General features: G+C 46.5%; 13 protein-coding genes across 13 annotated transcripts; 6 read left to right on the top strand and 7 right to left on the bottom strand.

The window, feature by feature from the left end:
* Positions 1-211: 211 nt before the first annotated feature.
* Bathy09g01870 (predicted protein) lies at positions 212-931 on the top strand (the record flags this gene model as incomplete). The annotated part of the gene is made up of 1 exon (XM_007511010.1): positions 212-931. The coding sequence occupies one exon, from the start codon at positions 212-214 to the stop codon at positions 929-931; it is 720 nt and encodes a 239-aa protein (XP_007511072.1).
* A 192-nt stretch (positions 932-1,123) lies between these two features.
* Positions 1,124-1,846, bottom strand: Bathy09g01860 (predicted protein; the record flags this gene model as incomplete). The annotated part of the gene is made up of 1 exon (XM_007511037.1): positions 1,124-1,846. The coding sequence occupies one exon, from the start codon at positions 1,844-1,846 to the stop codon at positions 1,124-1,126; it is 723 nt and encodes a 240-aa protein (XP_007511099.1).
* Positions 1,847-2,354: 508 nt separating this feature from the next.
* On the top strand, positions 2,355-4,079 carry Bathy09g01850 (predicted protein; the record flags this gene model as incomplete). Its single annotated transcript, XM_007511130.1, has 1 exon — positions 2,355-4,079. One exon carries the CDS (start codon positions 2,355-2,357, stop codon positions 4,077-4,079), a length of 1,725 nt encoding a protein of 574 aa, XP_007511192.1.
* Positions 4,080-4,209: 130 nt separating this feature from the next.
* Bathy09g01840 (chaperone protein DnaJ) lies at positions 4,210-6,630 on the bottom strand (the record flags this gene model as incomplete). The annotated part of the gene is made up of 1 exon (XM_007511224.1): positions 4,210-6,630. One exon carries the CDS (start codon positions 6,628-6,630, stop codon positions 4,210-4,212), a length of 2,421 nt encoding a protein of 806 aa, XP_007511286.1.
* Positions 6,631-6,897: 267 nt separating this feature from the next.
* On the top strand, positions 6,898-7,503 carry Bathy09g01830 (unknown protein; the record flags this gene model as incomplete). The annotated part of the gene is made up of 1 exon (XM_007510927.1): positions 6,898-7,503. One exon carries the CDS (start codon positions 6,898-6,900, stop codon positions 7,501-7,503), a length of 606 nt encoding a protein of 201 aa, XP_007510989.1.
* Positions 7,504-7,615: 112 nt separating this feature from the next.
* Bathy09g01820 (predicted protein) lies at positions 7,616-9,297 on the bottom strand (the record flags this gene model as incomplete). Its single annotated transcript, XM_007510856.1, has 2 exons — positions 7,616-8,914; positions 9,064-9,297. The coding sequence occupies 2 exons, from the start codon at positions 9,295-9,297 to the stop codon at positions 7,616-7,618; spliced, it is 1,533 nt and encodes a 510-aa protein (XP_007510918.1).
* A 222-nt stretch (positions 9,298-9,519) lies between these two features.
* Positions 9,520-10,329, top strand: Bathy09g01810 (DCN1-like protein 5; the record flags this gene model as incomplete). Its single annotated transcript, XM_007511067.1, has 1 exon — positions 9,520-10,329. The coding sequence occupies one exon, from the start codon at positions 9,520-9,522 to the stop codon at positions 10,327-10,329; it is 810 nt and encodes a 269-aa protein (XP_007511129.1).
* A 243-nt stretch (positions 10,330-10,572) lies between these two features.
* Positions 10,573-11,676, bottom strand: Bathy09g01800 (predicted protein; the record flags this gene model as incomplete). Its single annotated transcript, XM_007510985.1, has 1 exon — positions 10,573-11,676. One exon carries the CDS (start codon positions 11,674-11,676, stop codon positions 10,573-10,575), a length of 1,104 nt encoding a protein of 367 aa, XP_007511047.1.
* A 185-nt stretch (positions 11,677-11,861) lies between these two features.
* Bathy09g01790 (predicted protein) lies at positions 11,862-13,199 on the bottom strand (the record flags this gene model as incomplete). Its single annotated transcript, XM_007510850.1, has 1 exon — positions 11,862-13,199. The coding sequence occupies one exon, from the start codon at positions 13,197-13,199 to the stop codon at positions 11,862-11,864; it is 1,338 nt and encodes a 445-aa protein (XP_007510912.1).
* A 311-nt stretch (positions 13,200-13,510) lies between these two features.
* Positions 13,511-16,603, top strand: Bathy09g01780 (chromosome transmission fidelity protein 18 homolog; the record flags this gene model as incomplete). The annotated part of the gene is made up of 1 exon (XM_007510852.1): positions 13,511-16,603. One exon carries the CDS (start codon positions 13,511-13,513, stop codon positions 16,601-16,603), a length of 3,093 nt encoding a protein of 1,030 aa, XP_007510914.1.
* A 154-nt stretch (positions 16,604-16,757) lies between these two features.
* On the top strand, positions 16,758-17,651 carry Bathy09g01770 (predicted protein; the record flags this gene model as incomplete). The annotated part of the gene is made up of 1 exon (XM_007510897.1): positions 16,758-17,651. The coding sequence occupies one exon, from the start codon at positions 16,758-16,760 to the stop codon at positions 17,649-17,651; it is 894 nt and encodes a 297-aa protein (XP_007510959.1).
* Positions 17,652-17,936: 285 nt separating this feature from the next.
* Positions 17,937-20,612, bottom strand: Bathy09g01760 (predicted protein; the record flags this gene model as incomplete). The annotated part of the gene is made up of 1 exon (XM_007511228.1): positions 17,937-20,612. One exon carries the CDS (start codon positions 20,610-20,612, stop codon positions 17,937-17,939), a length of 2,676 nt encoding a protein of 891 aa, XP_007511290.1.
* Positions 20,613-21,133: 521 nt separating this feature from the next.
* Bathy09g01750 (predicted protein) lies at positions 21,134-25,021 on the bottom strand (the record flags this gene model as incomplete). The annotated part of the gene is made up of 1 exon (XM_007511132.1): positions 21,134-25,021. The coding sequence occupies one exon, from the start codon at positions 25,019-25,021 to the stop codon at positions 21,134-21,136; it is 3,888 nt and encodes a 1,295-aa protein (XP_007511194.1).
* Positions 25,022-25,303: the final 282 nt, after the last annotated feature.

Below are 25,303 nucleotides of genomic sequence, written 5' to 3'. Positions count from 1 at the left end.
GCCGCTCGTCTTGGAAGAGGAGAAAGTTCAGGTACAAAACGTGTTTGTTTTTCTTCTTCTTTGTCTTCTTTGTCTTCTTCGTCTTCTTCTTCTTCAAAATACTCACACTAATAATAATAACAATAAATAGGTTGCGTTGAGAGGATTCAACACGGACAGTATCTTCACCGCGGCGTACCACGCGCAACAATTTGCAAACAATCAACTGGAAATGGCGTACGCAGCCATACAAGAACGAGGGCAAAGAGAATTCGAGAAGAAGTACGCAAAGGCGCGCACGAAGCTGGAAGACGTACACGCGGCGTATTCGAAAGAGAGGGCGAGGAGGCAGGAGATGATGAAAGCTTTGAACGCTTCAAAGACGAAACAGAAGGAAATCTATCGAAAGTACGAGCAAGTGTGTGGCCAGAAACGCAGGTTGGAACAGATGTACAGCGAATTGAGAAGAAGCCACGGCGTGGGCGGCGCGAACGCAATCCACAAGCGAAGCTTCTCGAACGAAGAGTTACGAGGAGCCGACGGTGGACCGCACTTGTTGGACGAAGACCCTTTCGGCGATACTCCGATGCGCGATTCTGGAGGAAGACGAGGAAGTATGGGCAATCCGGTTCGCCGCTCCTTACGGACGCACTCGCCGGTACCAATGCGATCGTTGGACTCGTTGAACGACTCACACGGAGAAGTCACGACGAAAGCTATGGAAGCACCAGCTCCACCGGTAATGAATACCAACAAAATACCATCTTTTGGGCAAAACAACAACAACAACAACATCAACAACAATAACAACAACAATAACGACAGAAGACGCTCGAGTTTTGGTATAAACGCGACGAACAAAGGCGGTGGTTTTGCTCCAGGTTTGGCGTTCGGGAGCAAACCGCAGTATAACAAAGTCGCCGCGAACCCGTTCGCTTCCAAACGATTTTAATCACCACATTATCCCGACGACAATTACTTAAGTATGTTAATGCTTAATACGATATATTCAACTAGACTTTAGCGAGAGAGAGAGAAACACAAACATATTTTCTAATATACACATACACATAATCGAAGATACACTCGATACTTTATTGGCGATTTATTATTTATTACTAAGATGCTAGGACATTTTTTCTTCTCAAAGGAACGATTGAATTGCTTGATTAAGTGCGGATAAAGCGCCACCACCTATTCCATAAACAGCCATCGCTCGAGGACCGTTCATGCTCTTATACAAAACACCAGCGCCGGCGCCAGCAAAAACGCTACACGCCGGATCAAATCTGTGTTCCGTGTAAATCATCGACGCCGATTCTAAACCGGCGTAAAACAATCCTACCGCACCCCAAGCGTTTCCGAACGTCCTCCCTCTGTACGACACTGCGTTCAGCACTCTGTTCACTTTTAACTTTGTCGTATCGATTCCAATTGATTCTCTAGGCGTTTGCAATCCTTTATACAAACCTATTCCTCCTCCGGCGACGGAGCCGCCGAGGTACCCCACACCTGTCAAATACGTCAAGTTTTCGCTCCATGATCTCGTTCGCATCTGCCTTTCTTCGTCGAATAAGTACTCTGGAGTCGTGCTTATGGAGTATAACTTTTGCGACATCCCCGGGTCGAACGGCCCGCCCAACCCAGTGTACGGATTATACGGCATCGAAGAACCGCCGCCGCCTGTATTTGCTAAGGAGGCGGACGACGTCGTTCCAAATCCGCCGCTCAAATCGGCCGGCGTCTGCGCCGTGGATGATGTGCTCGGCGCGGGAACAATTTCATCCAACTGTTCCGATGCTCGACTGCTCGAACTGCTCGCTTGTTCTTTCTTCCCTCGGATGCCTAATAAATCTCTCAATCCCATGTTGTCTGCCGCGTGTTTTCGTGTTTTGCTGATGATAATTTAATTCGATCGCCGTCAAACAAAATCCCTTCTTCTTCTTCTTCTTCTTCTTCTTCTTCTCAGATGACGAATCGTTTCGTAGTCGCGAGAGAGGAGGACTTTTATTCCTTTTCTTTCGTCGCGTTCGAAAAGTAGTATTCTCACGCTCTCTCTTTGTTGTTGTTAATAATAACAATACTACGTGTTGTGTATAGTACGGACAGACACTGTGTGTGTGTGCGTGTGTGTGTGCGCGATTATTTTATTATCCCAAGCAAAGTTGTGCAGAAGAGTGAAGGCGAAAAACGAGGGCTCTTTCTCTCTCTCTCTCTCGCTTTTCCACACAAACCACAACGAACGGGTTTTGTCTTTTGATGCTTTTTTTTCCCATCTTAATATAACGAGAAGAAGAAGAGAGATATAGTATACGACAGAGTAGAAGAATAGTAACATATAGATAGAAATATATTTAAACACGACCGAAAAGATGATGGCGTCCACGACGACGAGTGCTCGGACGCAGCTCACTCTGACGACGACGCGTTCGATGAAGATGAGAATGACCAAGAACTTCACCACCACACGAGCAGGTGGTTTGAACTCGGAGAAACTCTCCAACAACGACTATCCAATCGGAGAAGTCGTGTTAGGCATCGAGCTGAGAGGTCACGGGGCGAAAGGGGCCATCATCGATACCGCGAACGCAGATTTTATGCGACCAGGAGTTGAAGTTGATTTAGAGGAGTTGAAGGAAGAAGCGGTGGAAGAGGCGCTGTCGAAAATTGCGACCCATTACAATTGGGGAGGTACAGTTGGCGTGAGCTACACGAGAGCGGTTATGCGAGCGTGCGGGAACCGGGATATTAACAAACACATAGTGAAGATGTTTCCAAAATCAAAAGGCAAAGTGGGGTCGATGATACACACCGAAGCCGCGGCGTACGCGCAAATGTATTACGGGCCAGGCCGAGACGTCGATGGTGTGGTATTAGTAGTCACGATTGGTAGAGGCTTCGGGACTGTGGTATACAATCACGGGCAGAAAGTGAGAAACATGAACATGACAAACTTCACGTGGACGTACGAAGGAGAATTAAAAAAGTTACAACAGAAGTTTAATTGGGAAGGTATCGCACCAGGATTTCAAGATGACAAAGACGAGGAGGAGAAGGAGAAAATAACGCAGTGCATCGATAACTTTGGCTTGCAAGGAAGTTGGGAGATGTCGTTCGATGACGTTGAAAAGTGTGATATCGGGCCGAAAACGAGGGAAAAGTTGGACGAATTTTTAGCGTGGGGCACATTAGTCGACGAGTATCTTCAAAAAGTTACCTCGCACGTGCAACCCGAGCGAGTGATTCTTTTGACGACTGGACACGCGAGCACACTACCAACAAAGTTACTCTTCAAGTTATTTGCGCCAGGCATAGCTTCCGCCGGTGTGAATCCCACGGAGGCTTTGCTCATCTCAGAATCTCCGTCTTCTATTGTCAAAGGTGCCGCGTTAGGCGCGATGCTGGAGCTTTCCAACAAAGCTACAGTTGAGATTCTTAGAGCTGCGATTTGCAAAGATATCACCGGTGCGCCTGAACCGAGAATTTTGACCGACGAAGACATGCAATATGTATTTAAAAAATTAGATAGAAACAAGGACAGCCAATTAGACGCAGAAGATATCCTTCGCGGTGCCGCTTTGTACGATGTAGTACTTTCGGAAGTAGAAGCAAACACGGTGTTGCGAAGTTTTGCGGGAACGTCAGCTGCTCGAAATCAAACGGCCTCGTTTGACGATTTCGAGCGTTGGTGGGTAAAAACAGTCAAAAAGTCCGTGGTCAAACACGTGCAGAGTCAAGAAGAACTCGAGACATATTTGCAGGAGAAAAGTTCAGCAAACGAGAATCCGGTCATTGTTTTGCAGTGTGGATACTCGTATTGCAGACCGTGCATAAAATTTGAACACTCGTACGAATCCGTGGCGAAAGACCCTCGGTTTAAGAATATCAAATTCTTAAAAGTTGTCGGCGACTCTTCGCCCGCGCTTTCGCATTTGACTCACGAGCTCGAAGTAGAAAACACGCCGGATTTCCGTATATTTCGAGGGGACAAAATGGTGCAAAAGTTTACCGGAGCTAACAGAAAGAAACTCGAAGACAACCTCATCGCTGTTCTAGAGAGCAAAGACGTCAACCAAATCCCAGGGATTATAATCAAATAGTTTGCGAATTAAGCCTATAAAAGTCAGATGCCTGCCGCATGTAAGTAATCTATTTATTTTAACTACAGTACTTCTGCTGCTATTACATGCTACTATCAATCCTACATTCTATCATAAATACTGTGCGCGACTATTTCTTCATATCCCTGTTTTTTACGCTCGAAGAAGAATGGAACCAAGCATTGTCTTTGATTTCCTTCTCCCAATTCGCGCTCCCGTCCAACACAGCGTCAAGTTTGGTGCATACGCCATCTTCGACACAACTGATTCCTAATTTTTCATACTTAAGCTTGGAAGGATGCCAAACGCACACTGAATTTTCCCCAACATCATTTACGAACGATTTCCAAGAAACGTTTTGATCCAAGTCGACGTAAGCAAAACGCAACAGGCGTTCAGACTTAAATTTTTTAGCGAGCGCTTGTAAGCCCTGTATTTGCTCCACAACCGGTCCTTTGTCACGACTGTTTATGAATTGAAGCACGACGTAAACGCTCTTTGTGAGTGCCGTGGTCCTTTCAGAGAATTCGCTCAGGTTCATGACGATATCATTAGCGTCGAGTGCATTGGACGTCGAAGTATCCACAGTATCAGCAGATGGAACGTTTTGTGCGCTCCTTGCAAACTTTCTGTTACGCAAAAATCGAAATAGGGATATCTGAAGAACAAACATGAAAATAATCGGGAAGGGACCAATCTCTACCATCATGATAACAGATTCTTCCAAGACTCGAGCAACAGTTTGCAAAATGTCCATTCTGAACTGTTCAAGTTGCGTTTTCAAACCAAGGCGTTCCTGTATCAAAAGCGCTTTCGATACCTCGTCTTGGAGAGAACGACTTGTTTCATCGGCGTTGAACAGTTCCCCAATCCATTCGTAAACTTCTTCGATATCTACAGCATTACCCTTGAATAGAACATTACTCATCTTACCGGGTTTGTCGGAAATGAATCGCAGCGCTCTCAACTCCGCGTTCGAGGATCCCCTTTTGAAGGAATACGCTTGACACGCCTTCTTTTGTTTGACGCAATCTATCCGAGCGAAAACAATCTCATCGTTTTCTAAAGCAGTGGATAAACTTACTTTCATTGCATTAAGTCCTTCTTCGTTACTCTCATCTCTTTCTTTTTGTAAATCCTTCTTGATGCTACTCAAAGTGTGCTTAAGAGACTCAGTCGTTTCCCTTTCATCACCTAGGAGGAGCACACAAAGTCGAGTCAATCCGCCAGATTTGCAACGTATATCGTCCATACTACGTGACATAATCTCCGGAATGAGTTGGAAATGATGCTCGGTAAATAAGCGCTTCAAGCTCTCCTTGCCAGAAACGCCGTGTTTCACGATGACTTCGTTCGATTCGGATTTCAGAACGACCACTGCTGGAGCTGATTCAACCCCGTATATCTGTTTCCACTTTCCTTGATCTCTTTCCGTGTGATGAATTCTGACCACATGAACATCATCCGAATACTCCGTGGCGAGTTTACGCAAGGTTGGGCTCGGCGTCGTGGCGCGAGGTGAAAAAATGATAAACTTAACTTTGTCGTTCTTTGGCGTTTTCTTGTTCTCGTCCTTAATATTTCCCCTAATTGTCACAGGAGCAAAGTTCTGCTCCAGCTCTTCCGACGCAACACTTGGAACCTCTTTCAATCGCAACAGCTTATCCATCACGAACGATCCTAAATCGTCCGCTTTCATTTCGCCTCTATATCTTTGCGCGCACCAAAAGTTGTTGCATCCTTGCGCGAAACCAACAACTGCGGGTAACTTGGTAAACGCAATCGGTTCGTTGGACATGAAGTACTTCGGGGCAACTTTCACGGCGAGCCGTCGATAGAGCTTTTGGTTTACTCTTCCAAACTTTGCAAAACCATCGAGAGCTCTGGAAGCCTGTTCCCAACTCGATGACGCTCTTTGCGACGGTTCCGAAGCATCGTCATAGACTTCGATAAGCCAACTATTCCCGCCGACAGCGCCGGCGTTATTGTCCTTGCTGTTCCTCCTTCGGTTAAACACGATGGACTCGAACGCGCTCAAACTCGTAAAATCGAACGTTTCTGAATCAATCGAATCAATCGTCTGTTCTTCAGAATCCCACCCACCTCTTTTCATTCGCGAAGACGACGAGGAGGAGGACGAACCTTTCTTTTTCGTGAAGCGCTGGTATCCGCCTTTTTTCTCTCCTTCCTCCTTCTCTTTCCTTTTCTCATCTCGTTCCAAATCTTTCAAGTTTGCGTACCCGGTTACGTCGTAATTCCTCCTCTTCTCCGGATCAATCAACGTCTTATACGCCATTTGAATGCTCATAAACTTTCGCTCTATCTTTTCTTTTTCTTCATCATCGTTAATCGTGTGTTGTTTATCCGGGTGAAACCGTAAGGACAGTTTTCTGTAACTTCTTTTGATGGCGGAAGCGTCGGCGGTTTTGTCCACCCCTAAAATAGCGTACGGGTTCAAGTCTTTCTCTCCGGAGATAAAATAAGAGAAGAAGGAGAGAAAGAAGAAGAGAAAGAAGAAGCGAGAGGATGCTACCGCTCTCATCATCATCATCGCGTTAGGTCTGCGCGGCGCGAGGAGTACGAGTTGTTAAGTGTACACACAGTCGTGCTCTCTTTTTTTTCTTCTTCCCGGGGTCTCTTTTGTGGACTTTTTGGCGATTTCGAATTTTTAGGGTACAGAGAGGGTCCTTCTTTTCCCCCATTCTTTCATCACGCTCTTCTTGTTTGTTCGATACACCTCTCTCTCTCATATATCTGATTACAAGAGAACAACGAGAACAACAAGAAGAACGAAAACATCGCGCAACACACACAAAAGATGGGGATTCGTCGCCCGATGAGCCAATCCTCGCTGACATCACCGTCCATAACGTTCATATTAGTCTTCTGTTCTGGACTCTATTTAGGAGCTTTACTCCCGAACGAAAACTGGCGACCGAAACCATTTATAAGTAAAGATAGTCCGAGATATGGAGGGCAAATGTTACGCGCGAGCTTTATGACGTCGAGCAGCGAAAGCCAGGCGATTATACCGGGAGCGGCAACCGATTGGGTAGAGAGTAGAAGTGGGAATAGTGATAAGAGGAATAGGAATGGGAATAGGAATAGCAATGGAGGAGGAGGGGGAGGTGGTGGTGAAGAAGATAACGAGAGCGATAGTTGTGACTGTTCCAAGAAGAAAAGCGCGTCGGAACTTCTCAGTTCTTTCGGTGAGAGTGGATTAGGACAACTCGCCTCGCCATCGATTAGCAAAGAAGACGCGTTGGCGAAAATCGACGCGTTACAGCGAGCGCGAACGCACCTGGCGAAAGAAAAGGCAAACTTAGAAGGTGAGCGGAACGCGCTGAATAAAGTTGTGAAAGAAGCACAAAGAAGCGCAGACCAGTGTTTGAAAGACTTGAAGAAGAAGAAAGGAGGACACTGATGAATTCAGTGTTTGATGATACGTATCCCGTCTCCCTCGTTCTAATATTCTATATTACTACATCTCTAGCGCTGCGTTTCAACTCTAAATATACTCCTAAAATTCAAACTATTTATTCGTCTTCGTCCATTTCGCCGACGTACTCGGCGATTTCATCGAGATCGATATCGTCATGTACGGTAAAATCGTCACTCAATTGGACTCGAGCAGTATCGTTACTCTTATTCTTTTGCACCAACTTACCCCGGCGGCCTCGCAACTTCCCGGCGAGAACGACCACACGACCACCCGGTTTCTTCGGGATGCACGTTTCTAAATAAGATTGACGAACGTTCGATACCAGCGGCGAAGTTCTACCGTTATCTCCATCGATTTGCACAGTGCACTCCTTGGGCGTTGGAATATCTACAATTGTTCCTTTCTTCAGATAGTATATCCCGCCAGAGAAAGATTTGGAGATGATTCGAACGCGAACGGATGGATAGAGCCACGGATCATCATCATCATCATCATCATCATCATCCTCTTCTTCCGATTCTTCTTCCTCCCGCGCCTTCTTACTCTTCTTACTACCCGCATCGTCGCTGCTCTTTCGTTTCTTATCTCTTTGAGAATCGGGAGCGTTTACCATCTCGTCTAATTCGGAGCATCGCAACGTAATGACTTCGCCCGAGGAATCAAGTTCAAACTGCGCTCTCCCGTCTGCTTTCTGAATTTTCAACACTCGTCCCGTTAACCCTTCGTGCTTCCCTTTTGCCACGTACATGCGCTTCCCTTCTTTCACCCCTAACTCTTCCTTCTTTACGAGCTTTTCGTCGATAGATTTTACGTTCCTCATCCCAGGCGCTCGAGACGCGTTTGGATCTCTCACTAATATCTCCATCTTTTCCTCTCTCGTTTCGCCCGGTTTCCGTATCTTCTTATCGTTGTTGTTGTTATTCTTCCTCAGAGTTGCACCTGGTACATCCATAGTATCCGCTCCTAATCCTAACCTCCCCATCCTCGGCACAAATTCTACAGGATCTGCTCTTCCGCTCTTCGCGTTCCTTCCAACCCCTTCGCCTTCTTTCCAACCCATCCCGCGCAACATTGCCGCACCAAAATCCTCAATCGGCATCGACTCGTACGCCTCAATTGACGCTTGCTCAGGTAAATCCTCAACGTCCTCTTTAAAAGCATCCAATTCTTTTTCCGCTAAACTCTTTCCGATGAACGACTCGTTCTTATTCTTGTCTTGCTCTTTCTTCTTGTTCTCGTACCGCACTTTCGCTTCGTCGCCTTTCGGTGCCATCCTCGTTAACCCATACGTGGTTTTGTTGCCCTGCGCGGTTTCGCCTCCGATCGTTTCTGATACCTCGAATCGTTTGTCGTCGTCTATTTTCTCGCTTTCCGTTGGAAGAAAACTTGGTGCCTGTGATATTATTATTATTATTATTACGAAGAGTGGGGAGGTGAGCATACGAACTGATTAAAATACATTCCCCTATTCGAGAATAGAAACATACGAATCGAGAAGACAGACGATACAGATGCATCTGAAAATACACAGCACGCGCTTACCTTTCTTTGCCTCCCGGTCCCAACTTCAAAAGTATTCCTCATCGCCGGAATACTCTTCTTCTCTTCTCCTTTTTTCTTCTCTTCTTTCAAATGCACCCGGTCTTTCCCGACCGCTAAAACCGCCTCTCTTTTTTCACCGTCTTTTTCTTCCTCCTCTTCTTGGACGTTGATTTTCTTCTTCTTTTTGGTCCCTTTAATCCCTCCGGAGAAGCCTGCGAAAGATGATGATGCCATCTTTCCGTCCTTTCTTTGTGTGTGTGTGTGTGTGTGTGTGTTTGATGAGAAGAGAGCGCTTAATAATACTATAATAAACAAAATAGGGGATTGGACGATGAGTTTTGACGAGTTCGTTTTCTCTTTTTTCGTCTTTTCTTCTTCATTTTTAAAAAAGACGTCGTCGTCGCGCGTCAAAATCATCACACAAACAGAAAAGAAGAAGAAGAAGAAGACAAAGATATGAACAAACTCAACGCAGGCCAGAAGAAAGGGGTTCAGGAATTCGTTGCGGTCACTCGGACGACCAACACGAACGCGATAAAATATCTGAAGAAGTTCGCGTGGAACTTACAAGCGGCGGTGACGGACTTTTTGGAACATCCACCAAAATCGACTGCGTCGTCGTCGAGTGGTGGTGGTGCGTTTTCGGAATCGACTTTGGAAACGTTTTTCCAGAAGTACCAATCGGAAGAGACGAAGAAAGAAACGGCCACGGATAAGAAAGAAATCGATGCGGAAGGAATCATGCGGTTCTTCGACGATTTAGGCATCAATCCGGAGTCGGATTTGGTCACTTTAGTTTTAGCGAATAAGATGAACGCGCAAGAGATGGGGAAATTTACGCACGAGGAGTTTACGAGCGGGATGAGACAACTCCAGTGCGATTCGATGGTAAAGTTGAAGAAGAAAATACCGGCGATGAGGCAGGAATTGGTAGACTCGTACGCGTTTAAAGCGGTGTACGAATACGCGTTCAGATTCTCAAAGGAGGAAAATCAAAAGGCGTTGAATTTGGACACGGCGTGCGCGATGTGGGAACTTTTGTTGAAAGATAAGTGGTCGTTGTTGGATAAATGGTGCGATTTCTTGAACCGAGAGCATAAGAAGGCGATTTCAGGGGACACCTGGAATCAAATTTTGGATTTTTCGAGGGCGTACAACTCTAGTTTGTTCGGGTACGATGCAGAAGGGAAGGACGCGGCGTGGCCTGTTTTAATCGACGAGTTTGTCGAGGAGCAGCTCGAGAAGTTAAAAGAAGGGATGAAATGAGAAAAGAAGAAGGAAGGAAAAGGTGCGAGTGATAGAGGAGGTGCAAGAAATAGCTGATACAGTACGTAGCATTATAATTAGGATACACACACGCGAATAAAATGTCATTAAAACGAAGATACACAAAAGATACAATACAAATAATTATACAGAAGGAGCTTTTCTTTTTCGCGTACTATGTGCAGTGTATGTTACAACTTTAAGTTTTTCTCTATTTTTATTCTACGTATATATAACATGACGTTACTTTCGACGTCTTAATTCGTCGTCCTTTCGATACGAAGCTGGCATTTTATCTCTTCTTTCCTTGATATCTGTTTCTGAAGCTGGTTCTGAGGACATTTCCCCTGGCTGGGTCGAGATGGAAATCGTATCGTCCTCGCTCGCTAAAATCGACTCGATGAGTTTATCTTGCCTCTTGTCTCTCCCCCCAATCGTCGCACTCGTCGTCGATTTAATCGTGTTCACGACGTCGTCCATCATCGTAGTCCCTTCTTCCTTACCGGACACAGATTTCATAAACACGATCAACGACGTCATAATCACCGCGAACGTGTTCAAGCAAAACCAGTTGAAACCGACGACTGAAATTGTTGATAGAATCGGATAAAAATAGAGCGCTTTCTGCAGAATGTTCATCCGCAAAGAGATTGTCGCTGACGCCGAATAAATCTCCGGCAACATCCCACTTTTCGTCTGACCTCTCGGGAGTAACTTTACCGCAACTCTCGTGAAATCTCTCCTTTCCCGTATCTTTGAAAACACTCTCACGTCAATCGTTTGCTTCTCTTCTACGAATCCCACCAGGTGAAACGGCCAATATGCCAGCGTTTTCATCCACCTCACTAACGGCGATTGATATCTCAAGAGAGTAGGTCGCATAGAATCTAGTATCGTTTCCCCACTCGTAGTTACCAATTCTGCTTTCACTTGAAACATCCCAACCTTTCGATTATATTCCGAATCCGGCACGTCCAACTGCACGTGCACGTCAAACGTGGAATGCGGAGAGACGATCCGTTCTTGAACTTTTCTGGAAAACCAAGGGAGGAAAGCCAACGTTTTCTTCACGATGTTTGTCGTCGTCATCGTCTGTTCTTTCGTTGAATTTTCTATTCCTTTACCACTACCTTCCCAATAGATCGGTTGCTCCACGAACGACGCCATCGCGGTCGGTGTTTTCTCCGCGAAATTGAAGAACAAATCCTCTCGCATTATCGCGGTGCCGGATGGCAAGACCAAATATCTCAACGCGAACGCAAAGAAGATGGAAATGAAGAGGAAGAAAGAGGAGAGAAAAAGAGCGAATATGCTCCCTAAAGCCGTTTTCTTGACCAGAGATGCCATTGTGTGTGAAGATGATGAGTACAACACAAAAAAGGAAGAGGAGGGGACGATTTTCTAACGTTTTTCGTAGGCTAAACGCTCAACGCAACGAACAAGGAACAATCACAAGAGCTTTTAAAACAACAATACATTTTTAACTTCTATTAAAATAATAACGTGTACGTATACACCCACAAACTCGCACATTACGCTGGCAACTTGCTCGCGGTGATCAACTCCAACTTGCGTTGCAAAAACGCCGATCCGCACAAGAACAAAGTGCACATCCCAAACATCGCCGATAACGGAAATAAAGCGACGTTGTACAAAATTACGCACACGAACAAGTTCAAAGGAATGCGGAAAAAGTTCATCACGGTCGAGCGAACGTCTTCGGGTACGTATTGCGCTCTCATTTTCATCATCGATGGCCAAAAAATACCAACCATAAACTCAAAGACGAGGAACCCACACAATTGCAACTTGCCTTCAAACGTGATTGGTCCTCCTTTATACCCACCCGAGCCTAACTCGAACGTTTTAATAAACACTGGAATAGATAACGAGCACGCGGAGAGTAAAAACACCGATTGCATGTATTTTTCAACTCTTAAATCCGATCTCGCCATTAATCTCGAAGACATGGACGAACCGATCATGCACGCAACCATCATGGTGGCAAAAATCATACCGTGAGGAATATCCTCGCCGTTAGGTGACAACGCCGGCGTCCACAAAAAGACGAATGAGTACATCGACGCTTCAAACAAAGATTGCATAGCACCCAAGTAGAAAATCTTCTTATCGGAGAAAATCGCTTTGTACGCGGTCGAAAAGGACTGCTGTAAGTTTGCGTTCTCGACGACGTCGCCGGTGTTTTCCGACCAAGTGAGAAAAATGACCGCGCCGCCGATGGCCAAAAAGCACGTCGCCGCATCGAACGGTGCCACCGGACCCAAACTCATATCGGTCACTAAATAGTTCGCCACTAACCCGGAAACGATAGAGACCAACCCGTTCCCTAAGAAGATGGCTTTCGAGAATGTTTTATCTAACCACTCCGCTTCGTATCCTCTTTTGAAGTGTTCCGCGACCAACCACGACTCAAACACCGTGAACAACAAACTCGTCGCAATGCCACCAAAAAACCTCCCGAGCATTAAAACGTAATAATCCGACCAGTGCTTGGTCACGCAACTCGCGATATACGTCGCCACGTACACCAAAGCCGCCGCTTTCCTCCCGTGCTTATCCGCCATAGAACCAACCACGGTGCCGAAGATCATTGAACTCCCAAACCCGGCGATGAAAAGTTTCCCGATATCCCCGGTCGTGTATCCGTAGTGCTGATATAACGCGTACACGTACGGACCTTGCAACCAATCTCCAGCCATCATCAAAGAATACACGAACAAATAGTTATTTCTGAAATTCAAGAAGGACGAAGGCATTTGCGTCTTCTCTTTTTGGGTGAACTTTTGGAACTCCATCAGAGCGCAAAAAACAGCCAGGACGCTAAACTGCGTCCAGTAATACGCTTCCATTTTCTGAGAATGAACGGTGTAATGAGGCAACTTTGGTTATTGATATTTTGAGATTGTTCTTCTTCTTCGGCAGTGAGAAAAGCACGACGAAAAGAGAGAAGAAGAAGAGAGCTTTAGTAGTAGCTTTCTTTTTTTCTGAGGATGGACGAATTTTGGGTTTTAGCAGAAGGACGAGCGAAGAGCAGAAATTTCTGCAGAAAAGGCAAACTGTTTGAAAATTCAAAACTGGGCTCCACATAAAATCAAATATCACCATCCTGGTGGACGAGATGGAAGACGACTTAGACGCCCTCATCGACGATGAGAACGAGATGGAGGAGACGTACATCGATGAAGACGAGGAAGACATGGCGTTTTTAGCGGAACAAGACTTAGACGACGATGAAGAAAACGCAGGAGGTGCAACGCAAAATCCGCCCGGGACGCAAGATTTGGATTGGTTAGAGAACGAAGCAAATGGAGGTGCAACGCAAAATTCAAATAAACGGGGCCCTTCAGATTTCGAAAAGAACAACACTGAAAATGATGACGACGATGATGGTGACGATGCGGAAAAAGCAGCGGCAAAGAAAAAGCGTTCGATAAACCCGACGCCATCTTTAACCGAGGAAGAACTGGCGAAAGAATTGGCGGAGAAGAAACGAAAGCAGCAAGAGTTGGAAAGGAAAGAACGAGAGTTGGAGTTGGAACTTTTGAGATACAAATCTGTGGCGAGAAACGCTCCGCCTTTGTTGACTTCAGCCGAGGCCGTTTCGGCGGGATTTAGAGTCATCAGCGTGACTGATCCGAAAGATTCAACGCACAGAGTGTATTTGAAAGTCGAGGAGCGTCCGTTTGGGGAGTTGGATGGCGATTCGAACGATGAAAATGATGTTTTGTTGAGCGAAAACCAGCTGGCGCGAAAGAAAGGAAAGAGAGGTTACGACCACGCCCGGGCGACGATCAATCGCATTCACTTGTTAAATGAACCCATTAACGACATGTTGATGGAAATTGAAGAGAAGAAATCAGCCGCGTTGGCTGCAAGCTTGGAAGAGCAAGCGAACAGAGAGAACACGATGCCGACGGAGGAAGAGATGCGAAGCGCAGAGGAAGAAGAGACGATGAGCGTGGAAGACTTCGCTGAGATGCAAAGAAAGAAGAAGAAAATTATAGAGCTGAAAGCAAAGATTGCCAGTGCATCGTGGTTGACGAAATATGCGCCGAGAAAGTTTACGGATTTGATTTCCGACGAACGATCGAATAGAGAGTTGTTGAGATGGTTAAAAATGTGGGACAAAATCGTGTTCAACAAAAAGACGCCGGATCAAATGATGAATCATTCAATTATTAATCCGTCGGTTATGAAGGCAAGCAACGGCCAGAATAGAAATAACAATTACAACAACAACAGCAGCAAGTATCAACAAAAAACGGAAGAACTTTACGATGCGTCGGGAAGACCGATGAAGAAAATAGCTTTGGTTTCTGGCGGTCCTGGCTCTGGCAAAACTACGCTCGCGCACATCGCAGCGAAACACGCAGGGTACAGAGTCGTAGAAATCAACGCTGCGAGTACGCAGAAATCCACCAATGGTCTCGTGGAAGCCGTAAAACAAGCCGTAGAAATGCGCTCGGTGTTGGAATCGATGAAGGGAATCTCCGTTTCAACAAGGAGTGATAGCCAAAATGCAAGGCCAAACTGTTTAGTTATCGATGAAATTGATGCCATATTTGGCGGAAACGAAGGCAAAGGTGCCATGAGTGCTCTTCTGAAACTTGCAAACGGAACTTTAGGCGGCAAGAAGAACTCGAATGGTCCTCTGAATCGTCCGATTATCCTCATTTGCAACGACATGTATTCGGCAGCATTGCGACAGTTGAGAGACGCATCGAAGCTCGTCAGGCTGCGTCCGCCATTGGCGGCGAGAGTCACCGGTAGATTAAGAGAAATTAGTTCGAAGGAGAAAATTTCATCCGATCCAAGAGCGCTCAGTCAGTTGGCAGAGACGTGTGAATTAGATATTCGCGCGTGTTTGAATCATTTGCAATACAAGTCTCTCGCGAGAGGAAAATTTACCATGGCGGATGCTCCTATTTCCGGAGAAAGTAAAGACGTTGGGGCGAAAGCGTTAGAGATGATGCGCGATGTATACAGAGGTAGACATGCCTTCATGGAGAAGACGTATCCGGGACCGGCAAAGCATTTCAGCTGGATGTACGATAGACTTGAAACATTTGGAGATGACAATTTATTGTTGGAGTCTACTTTTGAAAATCTTCCCAGCGCAAAGCTTAATGATTCGACGATGGAAATGTTTGCTTTGGCGTCAAATGACATCTCTAACGCAGATATTTTTAAAAGTTCAAAACTAGCAAACTCGACGGATTATTTCTACGGTCAAATCGCTTCCGTGCACCATCGCGCGAGCGGTTGTAGTACCATGGATTCCGTGGAGTTTCCAAAAATCAAAACCGCCGAGAGAGAATTGCAAAGGAAAAGAGAAATAACGAAGGAATGGATGGAGAAAGCGAAGATCGATTCGCGATCTATTTCAATGCGCAATTCTAGTTCAGTTGACGTGTTACCATACGTTCTGACGATAATAGCTCCCGACGTGGGCAGAGCTGCCGGGTATGATTTCATGTCGCAAAATGAGTCGGAGGTGTTGAAACGGGCAGTCGACGTGACGCGTTCAGCCGGTTTGACGTATGCGAAAACATCGTCAAAAGGTTCATTCGATAGAAGTACGTACAGTGCTGGTTTACAGCTGCAACCGGCGATTGACGAACTCGTAAAATACGGATGTGGAGTTCCTGGAATGGTGTCGAAACCAATCTCTGCTAATGGTGCTGCGATTCGCATGTCTCGCGAGGAATGGATCGCACAACGAAACGCATTGAACGACGAAAGAGACAAGTTAAGAAACGAAAAGCTCGTCGACCGACGCGAGCTCGGTCCTAACGCCCGAGAATTGGTCGCCCGAGAAGTAACCATGGACGAAATCCGCGAACGCGCGAGAAGCTACAATCCCGAAGGCGTATTCACACCAGAAAAAGGAGGCGAACGAGGCGTCGAAAAGAAGCAGTTTACGAATCAAAACGTCGTAAACCTGCCTCAGTCTGCCGCGTACGACGAGATGAAGAAAGCGAGCAACGCGAGACTCGAGCTTGGCTTTTCCGGCGGGAACAAACACAGAATAGCCGCGAGTACCAAACCAAAATCTTTGACGACAGTTGGCGTGACCAAGTACAAATACAACGAAGGCTTTACGAACGCCTTGCGAAGAACGGTGTACATGAAAGATTTATTCCCGGGAATGGTAGCCAGCAAAGATGTAGAGGAGGAAGAAGGGGAAAAGGAGGAGGACGAGAAAGAAGCAATCAATAATAAGAATAGAGGAGAAGAGGCGATGATGGTTTAATAGTTCAATCGAGTATTTTGTGCTTTTTTTTTTTTTTCTTCTTCTTCTTCTTCTTCTTCAGTACACCACAATTCACAGATTTGCAAAGAGGAGCTTCACTTAAGAGAGCAAGAGGCGGGTCTCACATCTCACAAATACACATAATAAAGACGACATGCTCGCACAATCTCGATTCTTCTGTGCGCCATCGACGTCTTCTTCCTCTTCCTCTCATCGCACTCAACACACTTTATCGAGCAGAGGAGGAAGACGTTCTGGCCTTCGAGATGAACAAAAACGTCACCCGAAAGTCCATCAAAGAAAAAAGAAATGTACCCACGCGGCGTTGGCAAACGCAGACATTGAACGCGCTCGAGGAGGTGATTTTCGCGAAGCTGCAGAGTGCTTCGTTGACGCGTTCTTCGTCGACGGTAAATCGAATCCAGACGACCGAGAAATCGGCTCTTTAGAACGCGCCCAGGCGTCTGATTTATCCAAAAGATACTCAAATGCGAAGAAAGGGGCGATGTTCATCGTGCGAGACGACGAGACGTGCGATTTGATGGCGTGCGCTGGGGTAGAGTATCGACGATATTTGGGCGATTACGACTACGAAAACGTTCCGGAAGACGTTGATAGATTCGCGCTCGGGTCTTCGATAACGGTACCGATTATTGCAAACCTGGCCACCTCTCGAAAGGCTCGAGGGAAAGGCTACGCCAAGGCGTTGGTGAGAGAGTGTGAAAAGGAGGCGAAGAATAACGGTTTCGAAGAGTGCGCTTTAATTGTAGAAAGCACGAATAGTAAAGCTCGTTCGTTGTATAAAAAAATGGGCTATAGAGTTGCGAAAACGCTGAAAGATCAAAATGCGTTGAAGATGCAGAGCGACGGAAAAGCGAGAGTCGTGAAGGTGACCACGTTGCTAATGAGAAAGAGTTTACTCAATCAAAGACAGAGCATCGATTTGGAGAGTCTCGTTGTTCCAATCGGTGCAGTGGTAGCTTTATACGCGCTCAGTGCTAACGACGACCTTCGAGACGCCATCTTTGGCTTTCTCGGCACTTCGTAAAATAGTGTCACGAGAGGAACAACATCGCGACGACGAACTTGAGATAATAAGAAAGTGTGCGTACACTGTGGTGATTTTCATCTGTTTCAATATTTATAATTACGTTGTTAATATATTAATCTTTCCGGAGGCAATAATTCCCCGGAGTAGCTGCCTCTAAAGAGCTAAATTTATCCTTTACTTTAGTTTACTGTACGTACGTTAATCGTCGTCTATTTTCTTTTTATTTGTTTATTTTCTTTCGTGCTGCGGCCTATAGCGTATTTTACTCGTTCATCGCCATCATCACACCTCAATTTTCTTCTTTGCTCTTTCTCTCTTAAAGTCCTCCAACGTTTTGAACTTGGTTTCCATGATCTCTTTCAAGTCGTCTCTCATGGTTGGTTTCTCTGGGCCTTTGTAGTAAAAATGGAAAGCCCAAAACTTTTCCAAGCCGTAGAGCGATCCACTTTCGTAATCTCTTAACGCATACTCTTCAAAATCACGATATATCGCAGTTCGAAAACGTGCTTCTAAACCGTAGGAATAGAATCTGAACAAGCATTGCAACCCGTAGTGGTGGTTTGCTCGGGCGTCTTCCTCCGCGAGGCGGCAGAACTCTTTGTACATCTTCACGTTGAAAGTTTGCCTCAAAAAGTAACTCCAAAATCGAAACAAAGTGTTCATTTCTTCTGATTGACCACAACCAACTCGCTTACGTTCCTCGATGCAACGCTCGTGGAAAGCTTTATACTTTTGCTGCTTAAAGCCATTCTCTTCTAACAAAGCGTGCGACACATGAGAAGGCGAGTCTGCTGATCTTCTTTGCTGCGCAGCTTGATGCATTTGAGAGCCAATTTTTGGAGAAAACGAACCCATCAACCAGCCAATGTCTTCGCGTTGCGACTGTCCATCTTTAGGAAGCGATGAAGGGAAAAAGTTCGCCGTATCTTTCTTCCACGAGCCAGTGACAGAATTTTTCACCGGTGTCGACATTGCCGGCGTCGCGCCTGACCCAGTAATCGGTCTCGCTGCAGAACTCCCCGCGGTACTTCCCGGCCCGTGACGGGCTCCCTTCTGAGTGACAATCATAAGTCGGCCAACATCAGCGTCGTTCATATCATCCTCTTCGTATTCGTCGTCGGTATTTTCGTCGTCGGACTCGTTGTTATTGTTATCGCCAAAGTCTTCGTCCATCTCGAAATCGTCCGCCTTTGTCGGTGCTGAAGTCGCAGATTCTACTGCTGCCGCGTTGCTATCTGCTGATTGCGGCACGCTCGCTGATCCATCGGCAGATAACAACCAGTTTCGCCATTGATCGCCACCGACTCGAATCGCATCCTTAGCCTCGTTAAATTCAATCACCGTCGACCCTTGCAACGCTTCCGATAACGCAGTCGGATCAGGAGTAAGCATGCGCACTCTGTTGAAGGCGCCAATCACAGAGAGAGCAATCCAACCTTCCGTCGGGTCCATTTTTTGTCTAAGGAATAAGTCGCGGCATAAGTTATCGACCGAGAAGTAGTATTCAACTTGTCGCTTCAACGCCGCCAAAACCTGAGCTCTAGTCGCTACCGGGGCTGCCATATTCTGTGGATAATATCCATAACTTTGCGGCGGCATACCCCTTCCCCGCAAGGGATACCCTTGGGGCATGTAGCCAACGTTGTATGGCTGTTGGTTAAATCCTCTTCCACCGTTGTTAATACTTCCTCGCCCTCTGCCGCCTCTTCCTCTACCAGAGTTATCGTTGTCGCCGCCTCCTCTGCCTCCTCCTCCTCTTCCTCTACCCCCGCTACCGTATGCATATTCGCCGCTGTGATCTGACCCGATGGATCCTACAGAACCGTTTCGACTGTGTCTACCACCACCTCCAGTTCGTCCTCGTCCTCGGGCTTTAATGTTCGTATCCACACCGCCGCCTCTGCCTGGGCCGGTTCTTCCGCCCGGGCCGGTTCTTCCGCCCGCGGGCGCATTCGCCGGTCGATTGTTGTTATTGGTGTTGTTGTTGCTGTTCGCATTCGGATTGGTATTATTGTTATTGTTATTGCTGTTGTTATTGCTGTTGCTTTGGTTGTTTTTGTTTTTGTTTTTGTTTTTGTTTGCTTCGCTATTTTCGCTGTTGCTGTTATTATTTGCATCTTTCGGCGTCGCATTCGCGCCGTCCTCGGTTGATTTCTGATTCTTTTTCGAATTCGAGTTTGAAGCGCCTTTCGTTCCGTTCTCCGCCGCTGCTGCTCTCAATAACTCGCTCTCTGCGCCAGTAGGCACCGCGGTTTCATCTCCTAATGACGGCCACACCACAGTTTCCGCGACCGCCGCAGTCGGACTCGACCCGGGCGTCCCTCCCCCGAGTTTCGCTCCTCCCCACGCCGGTTTTGAAGGGGCTTCCGCCGGCACTAAGTTCACCGGTTTCTCCTTCTTATCTCCGCCTTCTTTCTTGTTCTCGGACGAGTCTTTATTATTAGCGCTATTGCTATCGTTGTTATTTTTATTCTTCTTCTTTTTGCCCGAAGATTTATTGTTATTGTTATTGTTTGAACCCCCCGAGGAAGCTTTGTTGGAATTGTTGTTGTTGGAACTGTTGTTGTTGTTGTTGTCTTGTTGCGAGGACGTTGTTTCAATCGTATCATTTAACGTATCCTCAACTTTCTTCTTCCCGCCTCCGAACAAGGACGCGAACGATGTCACGGCTGCAGCCGCCATGCTCCCAACAGTCGTCGCGGTCGATTGGCCTTCGTTCGAACCCGATTCTTTTTGCTTCTCTTCCTCTGGTTTCCTTTCCGCTGCGCTCAGCGAGACAGCTTGTCCTCCGATGATGTTGTTATCATCTTTCTCTTTTTTCGTCCCTTGTTGCTCTTGGTTGTGTTTTGTTTGATGAGCGGAATTTTGAGCAGCTTGTCCCGAATTCTTTTTCTCGTCTCCTGCACTTGCCGGCGAGCCGGAGGACTGCTTGAGGACGTTAGCCCACGGGGCGGACATTTTTCTATATCAATCGAACACTTTGTCGCGAGAATCTACTCTTTCTCGATGCAATTATCCCTCGCTTCGAGGCGCTTTCCTCGTTTGGATTTACGTTTTCTGTTACGCGAATTTGCAAAAACACCGGGAACAAAATTTTGTCTGTGTTTGCAATTTGCGCTTGCTCTCTCTCTTCGCGAAAGGAGAAAAAAAAAATGAAACTCTCTTTTCTGCCTAAACGGGCGTCTCGCGAACCGTCTTCCTAAGATAACTTTACTCAAACGCGTTCGAAAGTATTCAACGTCTGCGTTTTAGAGAGAGGTACTCGGGATATTTCTACGCGCTCAACACAAAGCACCCCGATAAAAGTAAAGAAATGTACTTGTTCAAGGAAAAAAAAGGAGGAAGAGAAAAAAGTTGCTTCGAGCTTTTTGTGTTTTTTTCTTCTTTTCCTTTTGGATTTTATGATTTGGTGTGGATGTGCAAGAAGAACAATAAGGAGTAAAACAAACAAAACTATTCAAACTATTCAATATTTCTTTTTACTCTTTCTCTTCCTCCTCGATCGCTTCGCTCTTTTTCATCTTTTTCATCTTCGTCGCGTCTGCTGCTGCTACTGCGTCGTTCTCCTTGGACGGAACGACTCTTTTTACGCGCTTGACGACTTTTCGAGCCTTGGGAGAACCGCCCTCGTCGGTTGGCGCTTCGACTTTTCGAGAGCCCAACTTTTCGGCTAAGCGTTTAGATTCTGCATCGGAAAGGGATGACGCATTCTTTGTCACTGATGATGCGACTCTTCGAGGGGACTTTGCAGACACTCGGCGAGTACCTGGAGCGACTGGTTGTATCACTCGAGAGGAGGAGGAGGAAGAGGAGGGGGAGGAGGAAGAAGTAGACGGTTTCTTGATACGACCACTCGTCGTCGCACGAAGCGCGCCTGTTGGATCACTTTTCTTCCGTTCCGGAGCCGAAGACGCCAAAGAACGCGAGAAAGATGAAGGAGAAGAAGAAGAAGGAGAAGAAGAAGAAGAAGAAGAAGGTTTCTCGAAATCCATACCATACGGGCTGAACGTAGTTGACGACGGCTTTGTGTCAGGGGTGTTGAGTTCCGACATGAAAACGTCCGCTCCCAAATCTCTCAGAGACGCTTGTTCTCGCGCTCCAGCAGTCAACTGCTTCATGGTTAAACCAGCGTGCTCGTAGAGAAGATTCGCTATGTACTCGCGTCTGTCTCTTTCTGGTGCCGCCTGCCAAGTGAACCACGGTATTTGAATGACCGTCCATCCTTGCTTTGTCAAGATAGCCTCTCTCAAGTTATCGCCACCGATCCGAACAGTTGGACGGTTTATCGAGTAATGGGTCGGCCCATCGGCTTCGATACAAATTTTACGACCTTTCAACGCAATATCTAACGAATACAAGCCACCTTCGGTGAGGAATTCGAGCTCGTGAGGGACACCCATTTCCGACAGTGTCGAAGAGACTTCTTGATGAAACCCAGAAATCGTCACGCACGTTCTCGTGACTTCCATCCAACTCTTCTTCGCCTCGCTTTCCAACTCCGGGTATATTAATTTCCCGAACGGGGAAAGGATCTCGTACGCAAAATGAGCCTGATAAATTTGATTTAAGGACATTTCCCCCTTGCTCCCTCCTCCCGTCACGAAACGATAAGGATGATCCTTATCGGAATATTTGTTAAACTGTTCAATGTCAATCGTCGCTATCTTTTTACGAAACACATCAAAGATATCTTTTTCCTCGATAAATCCCATATTTGCAACTGCCCAAATACAAGTCGTTAACGATTGGGTGGTGGCTTGATCCATCTGCCGTATCATCGCTTGCATGAGTGCATACACCACGTCTTGCGGAATATTTAAACCTAAAATCGACCACGACCATAACATTTGCGAGATCCCCTGGACTGTAAATTGGTCATTTTCGGCTTCCATTTTTGCTCTTTTACTCATTATTTCCACGAAATCATCGTTTGGTAAATACGTTAAGAGCGCCAAGCTTCGCATGTAATTGACAATTGGTTGCGTGCAATTTTTATTCTTCTGGTGTGGATCGTACGTCACTTTAAGCCATTCGGTCATTTCGCTCAACACGTGTTCGAAGTACCTTCCTTTGTCGTTCGGATAGGCACCAATTTCCGCCATTCCGTAGAATGTATTCACGAATACCATGATCGTAAGCGTATCCTCTGTGTATTCATTTTTGAATTTCGTGGACTCGGATGTATCGTCTGCGTTCCACTTTTCTTTTACCATAGTACATCGCGTTTGTAGTCCCGCGAGATAATCCACAAATTTCTGACTCGGTCGAAAATTTCTAAACTTTGTGTACGCCCAGAATGCGTTGCAATTTTCCACCGTCGAGCGGTTATGTAAATCATCGTCCCATCTGCTAGTCATTCGTCGTAAAAACTCGTGGTCTGGTTCGTATTCCAAGCAAGCGTAGGCCCAAAGAGTATTTGAAATGCCTTGAATAAACATCGTCTCAATTTTTGGTTCGATCATATCTTCGATTCGCTTGAGTAAACCGTGCGGTAGTGTGTAAACTTCACCGAGGCCTTGCTCTCTTAACGTTGCGAGAGCCCAGAGTATATTCGTGAGCGACTGAACCGACCACACTCTTGGATCGTTGAATAGGTTCTCTGTCATGCTGTGAAGGAACATGCTCGCAAGATCTTTTCCCATGTCAAATCTGAGTTGCGCACACGCCCACAAAATATTGGAAGTTTCTTGCGTCTTAAAGTTTCCAGCACCAAAACCATACGCTGAAGTCGTGCGAGGTTGCCCTAAATGCATCGCTATACCTTTTCTAAACGCTGCTTCAGTTTCCGGCCGAAGCTTATAACCAAGTGTGCCGTACGACCACAGACAGTTGGCGACACCTTGGGGAACGTAGCCTTCCATGACGTTCAAGTTCAATCTTTCGATGGCATCCAAAAACTCAGCTCTGATACTCTGCGGAACTTGCTCCGGAGGAATACCCGAAAACAAGTCTTCCACGTTATGATCATCGCGTTCAAAATAAAGCACCTTTTCATCGTCGACAGCATCTTCGTATTTACCCGAAGGGCTCATGATCGTGAATGCCCAAAGCACGTTCGAAACGTTTTGTGCGGCAAATTTCGCGTAATTGTTCTCTTTTGCGCAGTTTATGTACTGTCGCAACAAAAGTGTGGTAAATTCGTTTGCCTGCAACCGAGTTTGCACGCCGCAGTGCGCTAGCCCCCAAAGTAGATTCGAGTATTCGCGGCTCGAAGGCGTTCCGTACTCGAGTGCAAGTTCTCTCAAGTCGTTTGGATCGTTCGATCTCGGTAGCAACTCTTCAATACGCCGAATCAACTTTTGAAAGTGTTTGTTCGCCAAAATGTTCTGGCACGTGCGGATGAGGGTTTCGTTCGTTGCAAACTCGTCCTCGCCTTCGTCGCCACCTTTCTCCACTAAACTTCTCGAGTTTGGATTTACTTCTGTTAACGAAATCGGTTTTTTGTCGCTAGATTTTCGAAGATATTTGCTATCGCGAACAAAAGTCCCACATTTGTGAGCAGCCGTCGCGCAGTTCACCACGCTAAATTTGTGAACGTTACCGTTGATGAAATTCAGCAACGCTTTCACGTTTGGTTTCAGTTTTAGCTTTTCGTTTTTATCTATTATAGATTTTCTCGTTTCTTTTTTGTTATTCAGTCTGCCAGTTTTTCTTCTTTTCTCCTTTATTTCGTCACGAGTGTCCGCGATTTTTTTATTCGGCGGTGGTTGACTCGAGCTTTTCTGCCGAGTGGACGACGACGACGACGATGATGGCGAAATTTTCCGCGGCAATCGCTCGTTCGAAATATCCCCGTACGCCCCGCTCGATTCTACTCGTCGCTGCACGTACCTTCTCGCGCTGACCTCCTTCTTTTCCTCTGCGTACGGTTTTCTTCTTCCTCCTCGTGGACTTTCGTCGTTGCTATTTTCACTCGTTTTTCTCTTCTTCTCATCTCCTTCTTCTGTACTACCACCACCGGAAGAGGAGGAATCGCGTATCGCGCGCGTCCTAAACGTTCCCAGGAGATGGCAACGCGTTGCTCTCAAATCCAACGATGCGTTCCTTCCTTTTCTCCCGTCGTCGACAAAGTCTTCCGCGCCTAAAACAAACCGGAAACGACGCAGACGATGATGATGATGACTCACGCACACTCCCCCAATCTGGGTACGTCGTGCAGGTAGGAAACGAAACGATTCAGACGACGACGACGAAGAAGCGTGCGAAGAGGACATCGCCCTCGTCGTGTTCTGCCGTCTTTCCGTTCGCGTGAGTCCTATGTTGGTAGTACTCGATGATGATCTCGTCAGTGTTCTCGAAGACGAAGACGAAGACACCCCGGCGAGCACACAAGCGTTCTTCGCGTGAGAAGGCCGAGAGAAGCCCATTCCTATCAACGGCGAGGACGCATTTTGATGTTGAGACGACGACGACGACGACGACGACGTCGTCGTTGCCGCCGCCGACGTACCGCGCAGCAGCAGCGCCGAATGAAACATCTCTCTGTCCGAGAAAAGAAGAGCAGAGAGAGAGAAAAGAGACGCTCACCAAACGCGCTCGTCTCTTTCTCTTGATGATTTTTTTATGCCGTTAATTTCAAGCGAGAAACTCAAGCAAAGAAGAGAAGTGATACTATGTGCGCGTATGTACTTCATCAGAAGCGAAAACGT

This window comes from Bathycoccus prasinos, assembly GCF_002220235.1.
Source record: "Bathycoccus prasinos genomic : Chromosome_9".
NCBI lineage: Eukaryota > Viridiplantae > Chlorophyta > Mamiellophyceae > Mamiellales > Bathycoccaceae > Bathycoccus > Bathycoccus prasinos.
This window is presented reverse-complemented; position numbering and strand designations above follow the sequence as displayed.